The sequence below is a fragment of the Xenopus tropicalis genome, chromosome 8, assembly GCF_000004195.4.
Source record: "Xenopus tropicalis strain Nigerian chromosome 8, UCB_Xtro_10.0, whole genome shotgun sequence".
NCBI classification, from domain to species: Eukaryota; Metazoa; Chordata; class Amphibia; order Anura; family Pipidae; genus Xenopus; species Xenopus tropicalis.
In genome coordinates, this window is record NC_030684.2 from 25,313,702 (window position 1) to 25,334,727 (window position 21,026).

Consider the following 21,026-nt stretch of genomic DNA (forward strand, 5'->3'; position numbering starts at 1 on the left):
CACCTTTGGTCAGATACCACCCAACAGGTTAAGTCTGAGATGGTGCTGCCACCATGGTGGCTCACATGCAGCCCCCTGTCATTTTAATCTCCCAATGTGGGGGGGCTAGAAGGCAAGAGTTGCAGGTTTCATAAATCCAATCATCAGTACTGTCGACGGGGTTCTGACTACCCAAACAGTTTAACACAACTGGCTTTTGCTGAATCAACGTAAGTGTGGTTTATGCTATAACTCAGGTTACAAGCAGAGTCCAAACAGTGTAAAGGTGATTGGTAAGGGCAATCATCACTCCAAAGGCAACCCAATTCAGAGTGGGCAAGCCTTTAGCCAATCAAAACGTGCTGCACTAATAGAAGCAAAGCAAATGAAAAGTGGCAAGCTGTACTGTATAACTAACACTACATTACAAGTATTTCATATCTGGCCAAGGTAAGGGAGAATCTCAGAGATGGGTGCAAAATGCAAGAGTGAAAAAAGTGCTCAAGTAATTGTGTGTCTCCTTAGGAGATGTCACTTTGTAAAAAGTTAAACCATTCCACATTACGTTTTACTTTATACAGCTTTAAATGCTAACAAAGCACTTTACACACAAACAGTACAATGATAATCACAGCCATACGTGCCATAGAGGACTGGGCCCCACAGCGTCTCCAGACTCAATGTTACAGAAAGCAATACGCCATTAAATTGACAACATTTTCAAACACTTCACCACAATGTATACAAATTTCTGTACAAAAACAAAGGAGAAATATATAAAAAAAAAAGAGAGAGAACATGGGTCTTTAAACTATGATCTTGACATTTTCCAACGCCAGGTCAAGCAAGATCAAGACTAATTCTATATTGAGAGAGTCCCGCAATGAACAGCACAGGGTTTGAAAAGTGTCCATCTATTAAAACTACTCAAACTTGCCTTTTTTAACTTCTAGAAATCAACCACATAGCCCTCAGAACCAAAAAGTCCCTCTTTTAAAACAAAAACATGTTCTGCAGGATTGTGGCCACCTGTCCCCAAGCTGTCATGGCTACTTACTCATCACAAACATAGCCTCTTTGGGAAATGGTAATTGGCAGAGAACATTCTTTTGATGTGTATATGTATATGTATATATAATATATATACACATACACACAGTTACAAAATCTTTATGCGCTTGCACGGATATCTTCTCTGCTTCCCTGTTTATATTTTTTTATGTAAAGGCCACTAAAGATACAAAGGACATACTTGTGGCACAAACAGGCAGTCGGTGGTCAGCTGAAAAAAACACTGAACAACAGAGAGGAAGGCAGGAGATACAAGGAAGAGCCTCTCTGGTAGGCAACCATATCACTATGCAGATCCACTGCCCAGATGGGCACTACAAAACGAGGTAGATAAAAATATATATATTTAAAAAAAAACAAAAAACATACAAGTCGCTTAAGCAGAATTGAGTTTTGAAATCATACATTCTACAAAACAGTGTTTCTATATGTTTCCTGACAGAGTCAGGGAAAATACACCTTTCCACAGAAATATAATATTTTTTTTGCACGCCAGGAAAACGGGTCCCCAGGCTTCAATTCTTTCCTCCCACAAACAACTCTGGGCAGCACAAGAGTAACGGTGATATTAAAGACACAATATACACCTATGTTCAACAACATAAAATAATTTTTCTTTAAATGTTTGTTTTGTATTTTGAATTCAGGCCAAATATATTAGACTGATGTTTGACAAAGGTGCGAGGGGGGCTTATTTGAAACAAGTGACACATTAATACTATAAGCAACCCAGTGCTCTAGCACTATGGTCTAAGTGCCCTTTTCTTTAAAGGATAAGTAAACCTTTAAAATAAGTGAATGTAAAATTAATGAGATTACTTTTGCAATTTACATTACTTATTTATTTTTAATTTCAAGATATTGAGGGGTAAAGAACTAAATGAAGAGGGCTGATCTGATTTTATGGTTAAGGAAAACATTAGAAACCTCAGGATAACTTTTCTCATATCTTCCTATTCAGAACATCATTCTTTATTCTGACAACATCATGGCTGGAAATTGACCAGCGGGTTGTGCTATTGTGACAAAATGTATTAATAGTGACAGTACTTTTTCCCTTAATATCTTAGAATTAAAAAAAAAATAATTAAAATGTTAATTGCAAAAATTCTTAGAATAGCACTTTCATTAATTTTACATTCACTTAATTCAAATGTTTACTAATCCTTTAAATACAAGAAAAACTTTAGGGATTCTGAGAAACATAGGCTAAATCAAATAATAAAATACTCCTTTGCACTTGACTATGTTGCTATTACCTGCTATTACCTATGTTGATAACCCTTGGTGATTTTGGTATTGCAGTTTTGAGTGTTAGCCTGACACAAGGTGCTAAATGAAGTTCAGTTTTTCTTTACCTCCATGTATGTTAATTCCCCATCAAAAGTGAAGAGATAAAGTATGGCCTTCGACGTAACTATAGGAATTTGCTACTCAGAGAAGGCAACAGGAAAGGTTTGGATTTTAATATTGACTATGCCTGCTGTGTGCACACTTGTATAGCCTATGTCAGAAATGAAAAAAAGTTATAAAAACAAAATTCACACTGAATATTCAAGTATAAAACCTTATCTACATGCTAAACTATAAAAATTCCTCAGTTTGAGAGATGGTGTAAGCACACCGACATACAAATTTGCTAATGGCCGATTTCAGAAATGGTAGAATATACAATACCCTCCAAAGGCACAGCAAGAGTCTGCGGGCAGAGCAGAAGCAGCACTTGTGCAAAAAGACATATACGGGGAAAAAAGGGTCCTTTGTTAAAAGAATTATTGGAGTAAATCAAGGGACAATGGGAAAGGCAATGGGGCTTATACTCTGCTCCAGAGAAGGCCAAACAACATGGTGGAGAGGGCATTTATTCTCCTTCAGTTCATATCTTGAAGGGTTAAGCCACTGAAGGGAGATATTAAATACAAATAAAGCAATTCAACATAGAATTGTAACTGTCATCTCAGGTTTGTATTAAACAAAAGTGGCAGATTATCTAGTAAGAAAGAATGCAGCCAGGGCTGACTTTCTGTTACTAAAATGCAGAACAACTGCACACCTGTAAACGTAGGGACTTACCACCCAAAAAGGTATGACTGCCAGGAAACAATCAAAACAAAATATTAAGGATTTGTGAGTAGGCTGCTCATTTCAGCAATGAAATACAGCAACAAATGAAAATCCTCAAATGAATCTGGTGGCAATATGGTTGTGCTGTGCGTAACGTTATGATAAAGGCTTATGAGGTACTTTGGGAAAGCAGTCAGCTACAGTACAAGATCTGCCCAGCATATTTTCCTGCTAGGTTGGAACACATTCATTGGGCTGTATGGCACATTTAACTGCCTTATGAGATGTTTTCTTTTTATCCCTGTTAGGAATAAAAAGCTTAATATTTTATGAAGTGAAAATAATTAGCATTTGGTGAAGATCTTAAAACAACCTACACCACTGCAAAATGTTAAATGGTGATTAGACCAACCCCTGGAGAAAGGTATAATCATGAAAAGGCCGCACACCCTTGTAACTCCCCAAAAGAGGTAAACAAACAAGCAAACAAAAGTAGCCTGAGGGCAGTTTCTTTAGTTAGAGGAAATAAGGGAACATTCCACTGAAAAGCCCCAGGTCAGAGTCATGGACATCATTTTGGAGATGTTGGGATTGTAGTTGCCTTCTGAGCTGTTGAGGTTGCAAAAGTTTGAACTCCGACGCCAGGCTGGTATGCTGTGAGATGCTGGGGAGGGACTACTGGTGCTTGCGCAGACCATGGTACAGGATAACCACTACTGCTCACTGAAGTGAATTGGCAGGCTGGTGGCACTTGGTATGCTGGCATCGCTCCAGCTGTAAAGTTGGTGGGCACGAGAGACTGAGAGACAGCAGCTGGCAAAGAGCCATGAATCTGAGGGATCCATGCAGGTGGATAGCCTGATGTGGCTGTCATACTCTAAATGGGAAGCAAAAAGGTAAGAGGTTGTAAGTAGTCTAGAAATTAAACAACCCAGCAGGGAAAATAATTATAGTCACGAGAAAAAGTATATTGGGGAGTGAAGGAACAATTCAAAAAGCTGCCTGCCTCCCTTGCATTCAGCTCCAGCAGGCTCAACTAAAGGTGGCCACACAAGGACCGATATCAGTCCTTTAGACCGTTTCGCAGCTTATTTGCCCGTGCATGGGAACAAACGATGGGCATGCACGACCAACATCTGGCCTTAATCAGGCAGGTTTGATCTTTATCGTTGATAAGGTTCCTATACCGACAGCGCCTATACCTGCCGTTCTAAATAGATTGTTTGGCCCCAGGGCCAAACAAACAAATTAGCCCACTGTCACCAAACTGTACGCCAAGTGAGTGGATGTTACGGTGTATGGCGAACCTTAATGTTAGTACGTTATTCTGAGATTGTGACTGTTTGGGGCCTGAATAAGGGAGGCAATCGTGGTGAACCTCCAGCTGCCTTTGAACTACAAGTTAATGACTTCCATAACCAGGGCCCTAGAGGGCTGATGAAATCTATGTGCTAGAATCCCCATTGAGGATTACCATTTTACTAGACTGCTTTCGCTTTAAGGCAAATAGTGAAATTATTTGTTATTCAGAGCTCTGTGTGGGTGTTTGAAGTTCTGAATTCCACCCAAGGGAACCATGTTACAAGGTATCAGTCCTGTGTGCTATTTCTGAGCATACTAATCTTCCATCTGTTTAGCAGTAGATTTATCTAAAAGCCACTGTTTAAAAAGTCCACCTTTGTTTAGCTTATGTATGTAGCTACAAAAGGAACTTTTGGCAGCATTCTGGAAATATCATATCACAGATTTCTTAGTTATTCTGTGTAATATGCATTGTGACCAATCATACCTAATCACCCTAATAATCACTATATAGCAAACTGTCCTGTCTGTACCCCAATTGTTGGTCCACTTGTGAGGACAACCCCAGGCCTGGACTGGCAATCTATGGACTCTAGCAAATGCCAGAGGGGCTGCTGTAAGATGCCATAGACATTAACTATTTGTTAGACTGGTGGGGGCTGTTTGGGCCTCTGTGTACTTGAAATGCAAGGGCCTATTTTGCATACCATTCCAGACCTGGACCACATTCAGAGTACTTACTCAGATAAACGGTTTTCATAAAAGTATATATTCCCTCTAAATCAATATAATAGTCTATAACACATATTTTAAGTCCTTAGTACACACATGATAATACTGTAAAGACAACAGATATTTAGATTGCAATTGCAATTACAATACAATGTTATAGGATCCAAAATAGGCCCTGGCATTACAGGTACATCCAGGCCCAAAGAGCACCCCAACCAGCACAATAAATAGTGAAAGTCTATGGCATCTTACAGCAGCCCCTCATTTTCCTCAAGGAAAATGATTACTGCAGTTTATTTTGAGTTAGCCACTACTGGCTTTTACAAAGTTCTGCCAAATGGTCTCATTATTTGCCATATCCTTCTTACCTCATAGGTCCGACCCCAGTTATCAGACTCTAGGCGACTTTGATTCTGCTTGATCTGATTCAGACTGGGTTTCAAAACTTGGTTGCCAGCATTTTCCTTTGCCCAGTCATCCACCAGCTTATGAAAGTCATCCGTGAACATGCTCTTCTTCTCAGACAAGGACTGCTGGCAAGCATCGGAATTGCTCTCGCTGCACTGGTGGTCTAAACAAGAAAGCATTAAAGCAGTCTTAAATTGTTAAACTAACAGTAATTATAGATAGAATGTTCTTTAGGGTAAAAAAAAAAGGTATGGTCATTTAAATCAATATTTTTTACTGAAGGTTAATAACGACAAAATGGTTCAAGTGTTCCAGTGTAAATTTTGTTTATATTTATAAATCTATACCTGGACAGTAACCCATAACAACCAATAAGTGATTAGTGGGTCAGCAGCAAGTAGAACAATTTAAACAAAATATCTTATTGGTCCATGTCCATTTTGAAACTTGCCTAACTGCTAGTGGATTCAGTGGATCCCCTCCTCCATTTTCAGCCTCTCCAATTAAAGGGAGAAATAAAAAATATCCTTTCTGACTCTGAAGGCGCCTGGACCAATCCCTGAATCAAGTCTGTACTGAGAGTAAATTTCAGTAATTTTGTACTTGGCCTTGCATCCGCTGGAAGGATCTACTGATGAATAACATATCAGAGTTTATTTTATGACACCCTTATATATTTATAAAAAGGAATCACATCTCCCCTTGGGCACCTCTACTTCAGGATAAACAACCAAACCCTAGTCAATATTTTCTCATAATGGAGACCTTTCTTTGCCTTTACGAGCTTAGTCGCTCTTCTTTGGACTTTCTCTTATTCATTAATATTGGAGTGCAAAACTGCACTGCAGATTCTAGAATGGGTCTTACCTGTGCTTTGTTAAAAGGAAGAATGACCCTCTTCTTCCTTAAGTCTGTTCCAATTTTAATAGAGGGCAATACCTTGCACTCTCTTCCTGCTGCCGACTGTTTATTAGTTATTATAGTGAATTATGGTGATCCGAATAAAAAAAAAAAACCAAAAACACCCTTATCTGGAAATCCCAAGGTCCCAAGCATTCTGGATAATAGATTCCCTACCTGCACTGCCTGCCTATTCGGAGGACATTCTCCATAGACTAGTAGCAGCATTATCTGCTACTGCCACTAGGTGATGCTAAAAGATAAATACAGGATTGCACATCAGTGCACTATGCCAAAGCTTTGTTCTTTAGAGTGAGAAACCGAAATCTCAGCTAAAAATAAGGCTATAAATGCTATGCCTCATGTAGTGGGCTTCTGCAAACCAGCTTAAACACCTAACGTGTATAATTTAAAAAAAAAATATAAAGGCCCAAGTTTCTATCAAATCATTTCTATTGAGTCATCATTAATTTGTATAGCATGTGCATTACAAATTACAAATCAGACACGTCCCTGTAATTGGAGTTCCAGCAATCTTGGTAAAATTAAAGATCCATGCTTAACCACTATAAGCAATGGGATTCATCTGAACACCTTTTTTGGGGGGGATTACTCACAAATGTTGGATTTAGAATAACACGAGAAAAGGCATATTCTAAATAAAAAGATGCAAGTTGCAATAGTGACATTCACTATTGCCCCAAAGGAATGCCTCACACTCAAAATAAACCTTGGTAATAGAGTGCTGAAAGATGTGGCCATGTCTGTGTATGGCTGCCCTCAATTTTGGACAATAGTACTGAGACAAGAGTACTGTCTCAGGTAACTTGCTTGAATGGATTTAATGAAAATTGATAATTTGCCATTTTCTGCATCTCTGCCATCACCTTTTTTGGAGACCTCATTAAGGTGCCTTTTTGGAAATTAAGACATGAAGTACCCTGCCAGAATGTTAGGATGGCAATTATTGCTCTCTATAAACTCTCTAAAACAAATCTATTAGCTGGCAAGGTATGACACAATTTTATAGACCATATGCTAGCAAATCTGATCTGCATTTCACCTTCTAGTTGCTAAGGAGGAAGCGGAAACTCTAGAAGCTAGTTTAGTAATGTACAGGGCTGTTTCCCCTAGGAATGAAAGGGCTGTTGATGGTTGTTCAATTTTTTTTTTTTTTTTTTTTTAGTTTGGTAATGATGAACTAGAACTTTTAATTTTCTGAATATAGCTGTTAATTGCATAATTGCAAACAAGTCTCTTGTTAAGGTGAAGTCTATCTTCCTGTCTGGGGGTCCTTATTGAAGTTATATCTTGCTACTTAACAGAGGGCACATGAACCAAAAAATATATAGTATAACACGCAGGCAACTTTCGAAGAGTTACATGATAGTATGAAAGGTTAACAGGTGTCAGTGTATAAATGGAAGATGAAGTCATCTTACATTTTCAATTAAGCATAATAGATAAAGTTTGCTTAACCACTGAAATTAGGAGAAAAATAAAAACACCCATTCATCCAATCTATGGCAGAAAAAAGAACAAACAAAAATATCTTTAAAATGTTAAAGAATATTACATCTTCATAGAACATGGTAAATGGTAAAACAATTATCTTTTCAGATACAGTCATTCAACATGACAGGTAAATGAATGGACCTATGGAACACTTGTACTTGTGCCGAAACTTGATTCTGTCATTCAATCCTCAAGGTGGTATGAATCTGAGAAAGGTCCACTTGTTTGGAGACCTCACCAAAGAGTGGATCTTTTAGTGTATGGCCAGCTTTAAAGGAGAAGTACATTGTAGCCAGTGGGATGGCATTGCGGGGAGATTAGTCGCCCCCGACAACAAAGATTTGTCGAACCCCAGCCCATAAAATGGCAGCTGCTATCTTAAGCAAACAGACAGAGCTTCTAAGACTGTTTACTCAGGTATGGTAAAGCTTTCTGCAGAATAAATATAGTGTTGTAGCTTGCACTAAAGTGGCTAATCTATTGGCAGTAAAATGCAAAAAAGACTTTCCTTCTCCTTTAAAATTACAATGCACTGAATCCAGTTTATCGGGTTCGGCCGAATATCGAAACAAATCCTAATTAGCATACGCTAATTAGGATTTGGAAGGGTTAAATGTCGCAGCGTGCTTTTTCACTTCCGTGTTAAAATGACAAAAAATTATGTGATTTTTAGAATTTGGTTCGACCAGGACTGCGGATTTGTCTGAATCCGAATTCTGACGAAAAAGTCAGAATCCCTAACCGAATCCTGGATTTGGTGCATCCATAATTGAAAATGCAAGTTTTCCAAATCATCTGAAGGGGTTACGCTATATTGACTCACCTGAAAGCCCGATCCCATTGTCCATGTGAGTGAGGGACTGGGGCCTGCTGCGCAGTTTACTCTTTAGAGACCTTGGGCGACGGGGGGATAATGGCTGGGAAGAGGTATCTGAAGACTGTGCTTTGCTTTCCCTTAAAGACTTCAAGCGTACATACAGCTCCTGGAGCTCGTGGTTTTGCTGGGTTTGAAGGGTCACCACCTCTTGAATGTGCCTTTAGATAAAGAAACATACAGCAAGACCAATTAGGATGATTTTTACTAAGCAATACACAAATACTAATGCAAAATAAACCCATTTCAAAACCAGACTGAGTTGTGAAAACTGCACACCATACAACATGACTTGTGCAACATCTATATTTGATTAATAGTCATGAAGCAAGAATGGGTAATGGATCAGAAACCGGTTGTTAGCAGAAAACTCAGCACCTGCATTAGACACCATTTTAAATAAATAATTCTAATTTTTTAAAAAAATTTCCCTTTTCTCTGTAATAATAAAACAGTACCTTGTACTTGATGGTAACTGAGCTACATAAATCCATATTGGTGGCAAAACAATCTTATTGGATTTATTGTTAATGTTTAAATAATATATAGCATGTAAGTTATGGAAAGATCGCCCATCTGGAAAACCCCAGGTCCCAAGCCGGATAATAGATCCTATACTACTGTACTACTCTGGTTTAACTTCTTCAAACTGCATTTATTATTTCTTAATGGTAGAAGGGCCTCAGTACATTTCTCTTTTCAAAGTGACAAAGCAAGTTTTGATGGCTTTGCTGATCTATAACCAACGGTAGTTATATATTCACTGACAGAAATACAAAGTGCTTTGCCAGCACACCATGTAAATTCTGCAGAGCTGTGAGATCTTTCCATTACAGAACAGCACTGCAAACATTCCTTGTGCAGCTAAGGAGTACTTAACAGACAAAGTGTATGCCTTTTCTCCATAATACTTCTCTCATCATTCATATCTGTGCATTAAAAACATCTTTTGTACTTGCTGCATCTAGTTTCCATGCAATTTCTCTCAAACCTTAAAGGCACCAAACAAAAACCACGTTAACCTTCTTTTGTAAAAAAAAAGTTAACATAAGCTTTATCATCTAAAGAAACAAGCTCCCTGAAGTAGCGGAGGTGGCATTGATGCGATGTAGGACCTAATGAATTAATGAAATGAATGAATTAATTAATTACGATTGCAAGGTCAAAAGTAATTCCTGGTGAGCTAGAGAACTTTTTTTTTTTTATAACCAAATAAAAAAAGCCAAGAAAAATTTTACTTGCAGCTGCTGGATAAAGAAGTCATATACAAATATATACAAAGTGAATTCTTTGGTGTTGCTCGCTTATAATATTACAAAATTCACTTTGTACTCTCCTATATAACATGATAAAGAAAACATTCACCTTTTACCCATTATTATCATAATTAATAGCTTTTAACGTATGGGGCTGGCATGGCACAATATGTGTTGCCAGTAACTATAGGGTCAGCGCTACAGTAAAAAAAAAAAAAAAAAAGGGGGGGGGGCTAATATTGTATTAGCTAATCTTTGATTCTGCAGGCCTACAGTTTGACCTTTAATAAATTTTAATCTGGTTGCTAGGTTCATGGACCCTAGATACTTCTTATAACAAGAATCATCTTGTTATAAAGTCAGAAATATAGGAGAGGGCCTGTGAGGAAAGATAAGTAATAAAAATCAAAGTGTAACTGCAACATTATGCAAGGGAATAGAATAAACAGTATAAACTGCTAACTTTTCTCGGAGCTTCTGAAGTTCCACTTTCAAATCTTCATCTTCTAACTCGGACTCGTCATCACTGCTCATGGGGGAAGATGGAGAGTGAAAGAAGGAATTCTGTTTCTGGTTATACATTTTCTCTCCCTGGGGTTGCTGCCCCGCATCTTTTTCTCTCCCTTTAAATTCCAGGGGCCTGTCCGGAGTAGTAGATTGTTCAGAATCACTGCTTAGCTGTTTATTACAGCTGCTCGGCTTCTTGATATCTTTCATCCACAAGGCTGAACTTGACTGAACACTGCTGCCATTGGCTGAGGTTTCATCCAGTTCTCTATCAGGTGTGAGGGAGGAGGCATCAGTCTCACATGCTGTGCTGGCAGACTGCGGAGTGTCTTCTGCTTTTGTATTTGCGGATCCAGTTTCTTGTAAAAGAGAGTTACCTGGGTATTTGGTATCTGGAGCACCAGCTGATTCATTTGCAGTGGGCTGCTCTTGCTGTGGAACGGAAACAACCTGAAACAGAGAAACATAACCTTTTGATCTGCTAACACTGCTAATGGTTTCTGTATGCCAAAATTCACACAATAATACTCACCTGGAAACGGCCACGCTTGAAGGTGCCGTTTTTTGATGGCGACCCTTCTGACAAGGCACATTCAGCAAATGCTTCAACAACTCTTTGTGTGGCATCAGATATGTCCAGTCTCACTCCCTCCTCTTCAACTGAAAGACAGAAGCTCCCACTGGTGAGTACATTTAGTAAAAAGGGAAAAATAGAAACATTCCTGAAAACCTGCCACAAACATGGAGGTGAAAAGGGCAGGAGTTAAAAGTGCGTGCGGGCTTCAGCTAAAATACACAATGCCATGCTTGGGCTTAAACCAGCCGGACACATGAAAGACAAGAAGCAATGACAGCCCAAGGGCTCTGGCAAACTGCCTTAAACACAGAGCTAGACAAAACACAAAAAGACAATAGTGAGGAGCAGGAGACGTGAGGAAACATTTCTGAGGATGAATAAATAAAATAAAGATAACTCACTAAAAGAAATATATACGTACGGAAATAACCAAAAGGGATGTGTCCTATGGTACGGGCCTAACTGTAAGCAACACTACCTTGCCGGACTCTTGACCTCTTGAATAAGCTGTTGGAATGCCGCAATCTGCATGCCCAGCTTTTTAATTTGCGAGCCCACGGTTTCTTGCTAATGGGATTTTTGAGACTAGGACAAGTAAAGCTTAGGCCAAAATATCCACCTCCTGATTGCAGATGCGTGGCTCCAGTACCCATAGAGCGCTTGGAACAAGCGTGGGAGGAACTTCCAGGAACCCAGGCATCTTCTGAACTCTCCTGTAAAAGTAGTGCCAGAAAGAAGGTAGGGTGGAAGATATAAAACAGTGAATATACATGCTAGGTATGCATATACGCATTCTATAACAGCAATATATGTAATTATAGTTGGTACTGCTGTTTTCAGAGTAAAAGAAATGGGACTGGCAAACAGTTTAGTCATGAAGTATGAGTAATTTGAATCAGATTTTTCAAGGTTTTAAAGATCAAACAATAGGTGTATTCCACTGTGGTTAGTATGAGTTCTCGGAATTAAGGTTTTCTGGATTTTAAAGAGCAAACAAATAAAGAGATCCTTTACTTACTGATGGTGTTAGTGTACCAGGTACTGTGATGACTTCTCCAGGATCTCTTTGCGCTGGAGGGTCATTAGCGTCTGCCTCCTCTGGAGTGGCCTGCACACCGGCAGTATTCACATCGAGGGCTTCATGGACAGGACACGACAAAGTATCCTCAGCAGATGAAGATAAGGGAGATTCTATACTCTGTGTTTCCTTTTGGCTGTCAGCATAAGAGCTGGCAGAGCTGTCCTGATATAACAAAGTTCTTAATTTCTCATCCAACGTTTTGATGTGATTATCCACATAGTCTATTTTAGGGGGTCCTTCAGTGTCAGACTCTTGCACTGATGCAGAGTGCGCTAAGGAAACTTCTGACAAGGGAGTCTGGGGCAACACAGTTGTATCAACTGGATGAAGAGCATCTGACATAGTTAAGCCAAGTAACAAGCCTGTAGTGCTTTGTGCCGGTAAGTGTCCAGTACTGGTCTCAGTTGTGTTAACCAGGCCATTTGCTCCTTGGACGTCCTGATCAAAAGATGAAGGTATTTCTGGCTGCTGGCTCTCTGCTAGCACAAGTATATTACTACCACAGTTTCTAGGTTCTAGCTGAATCTGACCTAAAGTTGAGGCATTACAGTCCAATGGAGATGATAACATTTCACTTCCAACTGTCACATAAGTAGGGAGAGTCAAAGGTTCAGTCTCAGTAGGGAAAGCATGACCATCTGTTGGCTGAAGAAGAACAGTCGGCACTGTATGCTCAGATTTAAGAGAACAGCTGTCTGCTGAAGAATCCTTAGGGAGACTTGCTTGTTCATTATCTACTGTAATAAAAAAACAGTACTACTGAGTCAAAAACAGGCAAGTTAAATGGATCCTGATATTGTGTGAATGTGATAAGGACTTAAGGTGGCCATACAAGGGCAGATTTCAGCTGCCAATTTGGGTCCTTCAGACAGATTGAGCAGCTTATCTGTCCCCAATAGGTGTACCCGAAAATTGGGCGGGTTTAATTTTCCCGTCAGATCAGGGACCACATCAACAGGTTGATGCGGGTGCTTAGTCCAACAGTCCTAGGCCCAAATTATCAAATTAGCCCAATATTGTCCACCGTAGGTCTGCCAAACAAGCTGATCGCACCGTGTATGGCCAGCTTTAGACTGTAATCTCCACAGGGACAGGCACTGATGTGAAAATATATAGTAAAGCACTGTGAAATATGTCAGCCCTGTTTAAAGGTTAATATAATAATCCAGTGAATTTTCCTTCTTCAGAATCATAAAAATGTTCTTATTCACATACACATACAAAAAGGAAATTGGTCCTATTACCTAGCATCATTTACACTAGGCATTCTTAAGCTGTGAATTGGGACCCAAAACTTAGTACCCATGGACTCCATAATCCCCCTTAGTAAAAATAAAATAATTAAAATGAGATGCGTAACAAGTTCTCTAGCAATTCTTGGGTTGAAAATGAAAATTCTCCCGCTAAGAAGGAAACCATTAATACAACCCAAAATGCACAGAGATGTAGCATGTTTACATCCTGATTTTATGTTTTTGTTATATTGTTATAAATGGTTTAGGGTGCTTACTAAATCTAGCATGTTTTCCACCTGCAACAACTCCACCAGGCAAATTGCTGGAATCTGATAGAGCAGTGATTCCTAACCAGAGGCTTGTGAGAAATATGTTGCTCAACCCCTTGGATGTTGCTCCCAGTGGCCTCAAAGCAGTGCTTAGGTTTGAATTCCTGACTTAGAGGCAAGTATTGGTTTCATAAAAACCACATGTACTGCCAAACAGAGCCTCCTGTAGGCTGCAAGTGCATATAGCGGCTACCAAAAAGCCAAGCACAGTCCTTATTTGGCACCCCTAGGAACTTTTGTATGCTTGTGTTGCTACCTAAAACTCTTTTTATATCTGAATGTGGCTTATGGGTAAAAAAGGTTGGGGATCCCTGAGCAATTGACATTAGATATTAGCTGAAAAAAATGTTGCGCATAGTTACGAATACATTATAAAATATATAAATATTAAAATATGTTTATTTTAAAATTATTAAAATATTAATAAACAATTTCTGAAAAAGGATATCTATCATCCATTGCAAGGCTTAATTGTGTAGAAAAGGTATATTGCCTTTCCATTTACCATTCACAGAAAACACTCACATGTGGCTAATTGAGGAACCCTGATCACAGCAGACTGTGAAACAGAGGAGGTCTGAGATTCGCGGTTCCTTATGGTCTGATTGATGAAAAACCTCCAGCGCCCAACTGGGGAGGACTGTGGAACCGTTTCACCTGTAAGGAGTGGGAAAACTTAGCATCGGAATGTTGGGTATTCATTTCTGACACAAATGAGCAATATACATGGTTGCGTCCATTTTGCCTGCAATTTTGTTACAAAAGTTGGAGAAAATTTAATCAGGACACGTCTCAGCAGAGGGCAATAAAGTCACAGAAACTCACCCCCCGTTTGCTGGAATGTTGGGACTCCCATCTGTACATGATCTGAGGATCCAGCCTAGTTTAAAAAGAAAAAAAAGATTAATACAAAATAGTAAAACAAGCACACAGTGCTTACAGTACACCTTCTTCCCTTACCTGACTGTTAGACTCTGACTGTATCAATTCAGTTCTCTCCTCAGCGGGTATGCTGCGCAGTATCTCCTGGGCCTGTGTAACTATATTCCTAAGCTCCTCGACAAACTTCTCTTTCTCAACTTCCAGCACAAAGTCATCTTCCACCTACACATAAAAGAATGTCAGATTAATGGGAAGTTAAATAATACCAGGTTAAAAGCACTAGTTAAACCATTCAATTAAGCACATTCTGAGAATTGCTCCGTGTTTCTCCAACCTTAGGGTGAAGACACACAGAGCAGCTAGTAGCAGCTACTTGTCACAACTACTGAAATAGACAATGCTGATCACTTACTGATAATTGTCAGTGTGTTCTAGCAGAGGCAATTCTTAGTATTGTCTATGGCAAGGTATTTTCTGACGTCTAGTAGTTGTGACAAGTAATTGCTACTAAGTAGCTCTGTGTGTCTTCACTCTTAAGGAAACTGCAAATTTTGTTCGCCTTTCCTTAAATAAATTTGCAGGCAAATCCCAAAAAAAGTGGATTCAGTGCACCCCTACTCTGTATACACTATTCATTGCTACAGAGGTCATATTAATCTACCATAAACTAAATATGTGCCTGAAGCTATATAGTAGCTTTTGCCTGCTGTGTTTTCCTAATAAATAAGACTTATAACCTGTCAAACACAAGTGCTAGCTAAACATTCATGCTGGAGGGACACATATTGTTCCAAGTTTTTTAGCCACTTCCTTCTAACTCTAATATTAACCATCCATCACTGCTTTTGGGTGCTCTCCACAATTAACAGAAATATTTTTTTTCCTTTAAATCATTCATTGTTACACCATTTTTTTTCTAAAAATCTGCACTGTCAAAGCCCTGAACTTGGTGTGTTTTATTCTGGTTGCATTTTTTATTTATTCTTTTTCAAATGTTTTGACACACTGTGACTCTGCCTCCCTTAAAGCATTGCAGCAGCACTCTTTACAACTTGCCATATAATGGGCAATATCTTCCGGAGCATCACCATCTGCATCAAATTTAAAAGTCACCATCTTGTTGTTATGAGTTTCCAGCTGGCACTCAACCATATTATCTCCAGAGGTTGATACCTATATATATATATACAAAACAGATAGACAGATTAGATAAACAGATAGATAGATAGATGATAGATAGATGATAGATAGATAGCTGATAGATAGATAGATAGATAGATAGATAGGTGAATATGCACACTGACCTGCATTACAGTAAGGATAAATCTGGCTATTTTTTCAGGCCGGGGGCAGGAAGCTCGCCGTTGTTTCATTTTATCTTGCTTGCCATTTCCAGCTGTGTTGTCGTGTGCACCTGGGCTGTCTTTGGCACAGTCACCATGAGCATTACTGTGGGAGGGGGAGGGTTTATCTTTGTTATAAAGCAAAAATATAATCATAATTATAGTCCTAGAGGCCTAGCTCAGGGTTAATTAGGTTTCATTAGTCTTGTCTTATTAGTAAAATAATACATATTCCCTGGCACCTTCATTGTCCTACTGCACTAAATATGGTTTTACCTACCTCTGAAGAGAATCTTGTTTCTGAAACACATGCTGTTCAGGTGCCCCTGCTTGGCATGCAGACTGCAAACTCTGCAAAATAATGGAAAGCAACGAAGTAATGACGAAAAAAAAAATCTCAAGAGATCTACAAAAAACATAACCTATTTTTTTTCTTTTAAGCTCATTCCTTGTAGCTGAGGCAAGGTTTACTTAAAGTGGACCTGTCACCCAGACATGAAAATCTGTATAATAAAAGTCCTGTTCAAATTAAACATGAAACCCAAATTCATTTTTATATTAACACATCCAAACCCATTATAAAGGCATTTAAAAATCACAGCTGTCAATCATATATTGCTTGCCCCGCCTCTATGCCTTAGGCATAGAGGCGGGGCAGACAGTAACTTTAGCTTTCCATTCAGCACTTCCTAGATATCACTGCACATCTCACTTCTCCCCTCCCTCCTCCTCATCTGATTGTGTAGCCAGTGCATGGGCATGGGCATCAGGTCCCCCATTCTATCACATAAACAAGATTTTGGCATGATACAAAGCTTGCCTTAATAACAGTGTCCACAAAATGGTGCCTGCCTGCTTGCTTTGATTGAGTAATTCCAAGACGGAAGGAAACAAGATTTATATTATTTATATTGAATAAGTAAAGTTTATTTTGCTCAACTAACAATATAGAAAATAATTTGGACTTATTTCTTAGGGTGACAGGTCCGCTTTAATATAGAAAACATATCCGCAGCCCTTATATCAGATACCTATACGTGCACATACCCAAAAATACACACAGACTGGTATATTTGGGAGTCATCAATTATACATTTAGCATCTGTCTAGTACTATTAATTTGGGCTCTGCTAAGATAATGCAGTTGGGCCTTCTCAAGGGATATCTTCCAAAACACAATGACAAATAAAGAGGATAAGCAGAACAGCTTCAAAATAGTATTGTGTGTATAATTTGAACTCTAGGGGTCTATGACAAAAAACACACATGCATAATTGTTAGTTTAATGTTGCATACACTTTTGCTTTTGCCTTGTCTCTGCACCAACAGCCTGCTAAAAAACCTATTGAACAAATGTCAATACCTGCTCTGACTCTGGTTCTTTGTATTGAGTCTGTGGTGCCGCCACCGCACTTTGGTAAACATCCTGATGCTTTAAGAGAGATTCTGAAAAGACTGGAGTTGAAGATGGCCACACCTGTTGTGAAACTGGCTGCGAAGCATACCCAGGTGGAATTATCTGTTGAAGCATAGATCCTGAACATGACTGGGGATTATCTGTCCCAGCTACCTGAACAGGGGGATGTTGCTGCAAATGCGTAAGAGATGTTGGTTGCTCAATGCATGTTGACTGGGTTTGACTTGAGAAAGGTTGCATCTGTTGAAATGCTGAATTACTTTGGGCTTGAGGTGCAGTTCCTGGTATATGCTGTGGCTGCACATGTGAGGCCTGGTTCAAAGGCTCTTGTGAAGGCAATGCAGTGCTCATTTGATCTGATGAATGCACATCAGACTGACCTAATGGTAACTGAGTTAAGGCTTGGTGTTGGACAGGTAAAGGTTTGTTCAAAAGATCTGGCTGTAGCAACACTTGACCTCCTTGTTGATTACCAAAGGAATTTGCATAGCTTTGATTGTCTGCAGTCTGTAAAGGAGGGGGTGTGTGACTTGCCCCATGCTCTTGTGACTGCATTATTGATGGAAGTGGTCTTGGAGACTGAATGTGTTGTTGTGCATACAACTGACTCTCAGTAAGCTGCTCTGACCTAAACTCTTGAGGTGGCATAATATTAGATGGCAAATTTGGGTTTACCAGCTGTTCAAGGGGAACCATCTGCTGAGCACAAACTGATGGCACTCCAGATGGTGCAGGATGCAGAGTGTAAGCTATCTGCTCTGAAGGAGGCAGTGACTTCTGAATACACCACAGACCATCTGAAGCATTTAAAGAGGTCTGCTGAGGAACAGATTCCACATTTTGGGAGTGCAACACTGGCTTTTCTGCAGATATTACAGCATGATGTGCTTGTGTATAAATAGCTTGTTGTGCTGGGGGTATAGTTTGAGAGCTATAAACTGACTTGTCAGACTGAACAGCAGCTTGACTGGCATACTGTTGTTGCTCAGAAAGAGAACCTGTCTGCTGAATGTACACCTGTTCTGCTGGTGGAACAGCATACACAAGCTGAGCACTTGCAGCCACCGTCTTGCTTGCATACATTTGTGTATCAGATGAAGATACTGCATGCTGAGGATATGACATCTGTGAAGCTGACTGTTTATATACTGATTCAATAGGGGCCGATTGTTCAGGTACCTGATGAGAAGCACCAGCAACTGGTTGGATATATATTGGGCTGTCAGTTTGTAGGTTATATGGCTGCTGTTCTGTTGGCATAAATGCCTCTTGTGTGTACAGAATTTGAGTATGAGCTGGAATAGTTGGCTGGGTGTTCATATGGCCAGAAAGCAAAGCAGATTCTTGTTGATATACAGGTCTGTCTGAGGATGGCATAGACTGTAAAGCATATGCAGGGTGTTCTGTGGGCTGAAGGACTTGTTGGATGCATACCAGGCGTTCAGGATGTGCTGCAACTTGATGTGTATATGCTGGACGCTCAGCTGATAGAACTTGTTGTGAATACATTGGTTGTTCAGTTGATACGATATGCTGAGGGTACACTCTCTGCTCAGCAGGTACAGTTTGCTGTGTATATATTTGTTTATCAGAGGGAACAATGTGTTGTGTATATTGTGGCTGCTCAGTGGATACAGACAGATGTGGATATACTGGCTGCCCAGCAGACACTGCTTGCTGGATATATAGCGGTTGTTTGGCAGACAAAGCTTGCTGTGGATATCCAGACTGCCCAGCAGATACAGTTTGCTGTGAGTATACGGACTGCTCGGCAGATAAAGCAGACTGTGGATATTGTGTTTGCTCAGCAGATGCAGACTGCTGAATGTGAGCTGCTGCTTGCTGTGCATAATATGGCTGCTCTTTTAGATGAACGGCTTGCTGTACTTGGATTGGCTGTTGCGGTGCGTATATCGTCTGGTCTGCTTGGAGTACAAGCACTTTTTGCTCAGCATGCTGGGTGAATCCTGTTTGTTCAGTTTTAACGACAGCTTGCTGTGTGTAAACTGCTTGGTCAGTTTGAATATTCTTTTGTGTGTATATTGGTGTCTCAGCGGAATTGCTTTGTTGTGTGTACACTTGGTGCTGAGCTGCAAAATTTTGCTGTATGTACACTGGTTGAGTTGGAATACCTTGCTGTGCATACACTGGCTGCTGAGCAAGTATACCTTGCTGTTCGTGAGCTGGCTGTTCCGATTGAATAACTTGCTGAGTATACACTGGCTGCTCAGCTGGAACAGTTTGTTGGGTGTACAATGGCTGCTCTGCAGGAATAGCTGGCTGTGTGCCTTTCTGCTCAGCAGATATAACCTGTTGTGTGTATGCTGGTTGTTCAGACGAGACAACCTGCTGTACAAATATTGGCTGTTCTGCTGATGGTGCATTTTTTTCAGTGTACACAGTCTGATCAGGAGTCGCTAGAGCAGGGTGGGCATATATCAACTGCTCAGATGTTTGTATGGCTTGTTGCACAAAATTATGTTGATTTGAAGCTTGCATACTCTGTTGGGTATACACTGACTGATTAGTCAAGTGGGAAGTACTTTCTAAAAATAAAGGCTGATCAGATGGAATAACTTTCTGAGTATATATCATCTGATCAGAACCAATAACAGACTGTTGTCCATATGTGTCCAGTGGGGGAATCTGAATGTATAGTGGTTGTTCTGGAGGATTGTTCATGACTGTTTTTGCTACTTGTTCCACATCTCTGGAAAGTTGTTGCACTCCGAGGTGAGGTAATGGAGGCTGGGCATATGAAGACTGTTCACGCACATTCAAGGAATTCAAGGTGAGAGACTGCTGTAAATGCCCAGATGGTTCAAATGATGTCATCTCACCATGCAGAGACGAGGTCTTTGCATTGAATACTAACTGTTCTGAATGGGGTTCCATGTGTAGTTGTTGTGGGACAGCTTCAACTTTAACAGCATCAGAAAAGTTTTGATTTCGGGGTTGTTCTGTGAGTGCAGGCTGCAATATAAGTTGCTGTGGAGGCAGTGAAGGATGGTAACTAGACTGCTGAGAGATTTGCAGATGCTCTATGTGAGATGGTATCTGGATATTGGGCTGAAGCGTTGCTGAATAATTTAAAGTATCTGAAGTAGGAATTATTGGTTGCTGCACAGATGCTCCAGGGTGCTGCGTCTGCTGAGGACCAACTGGTGCCCCATGGACAGTCTGAGATGGATGCAGCACATTCTGAATGTTGCTGCTGTATTGACCCAGTAAAGCTGGGTGGCAGACAGGAAGAAGGGCAGGAACTTGGGTGTCCGTTGCAGCAGGTGTAACAATTTGTATTCCAGTCATAGTAGCATCCAGCTGCATAACAGCCCCTGCTTGCTGTGATGTCATTTGTCCAGGTATTATTTTAGGGGACAACGAAGAAAAGGATGACTGCAATACTGACATCACTGAAGGATCTAAAGCGTTACACTGCGAAAGAGTATTCCCATTTGCAGCAAACGTCATCTTCGCATCCAGGCACTGCAAACATTAAAAGATAAAAGTTTACAAAGTGGAAATGTTATCTTAAAAAAATACTGTATGGATAA

General features: G+C 39.9%; 1 protein-coding gene across 6 annotated transcripts in view; it reads right to left on the minus strand.

The window, feature by feature from the left end:
* Positions 1 to 552: 552 nt before the first annotated feature.
* Positions 553 to 21,026, minus strand: part of wnk3 (WNK lysine deficient protein kinase 3) — a 53,944-nt gene continuing 33,470 nt past the window's right edge. For 4 of the 6 annotated variants that reach the window (XM_031890369.1, XM_031890372.1, XM_031890370.1 and 1 more), the window contains exons 11-24: positions 17,419 to 20,958; positions 16,336 to 16,406; positions 16,017 to 16,161; positions 15,769 to 15,885; positions 14,791 to 14,934; positions 14,656 to 14,710; positions 14,356 to 14,487; positions 12,204 to 13,003; positions 11,664 to 11,898; positions 11,141 to 11,268; positions 10,565 to 11,058; positions 8,795 to 9,006; positions 5,517 to 5,719; positions 553 to 3,991 (exon numbers count right to left, since the gene is read on the minus strand). In XM_031890369.1, coding sequence (XP_031746229.1) covers positions 3,686 to 3,991; positions 5,517 to 5,719; positions 8,795 to 9,006; positions 10,565 to 11,058; positions 11,141 to 11,268; positions 11,664 to 11,898; positions 12,204 to 13,003; positions 14,356 to 14,487; positions 14,656 to 14,710; positions 14,791 to 14,934; positions 15,769 to 15,885; positions 16,017 to 16,161; positions 16,336 to 16,406; positions 17,419 to 20,958 — 6,582 coding nt within the window. In that variant the 3' untranslated portion in view covers positions 553 to 3,685. The remainder of the gene's footprint in view (positions 3,992 to 5,516; positions 5,720 to 8,794; positions 9,007 to 10,564; positions 11,059 to 11,140; positions 11,269 to 11,663; positions 11,899 to 12,203; positions 13,004 to 14,355; positions 14,488 to 14,655; positions 14,711 to 14,790; positions 14,935 to 15,768; positions 15,886 to 16,016; positions 16,162 to 16,335; positions 16,407 to 17,418; positions 20,959 to 21,026) is intronic. The other 2 variants (XM_031890373.1, NM_001375262.1) reach the window with 2 other exon arrangements.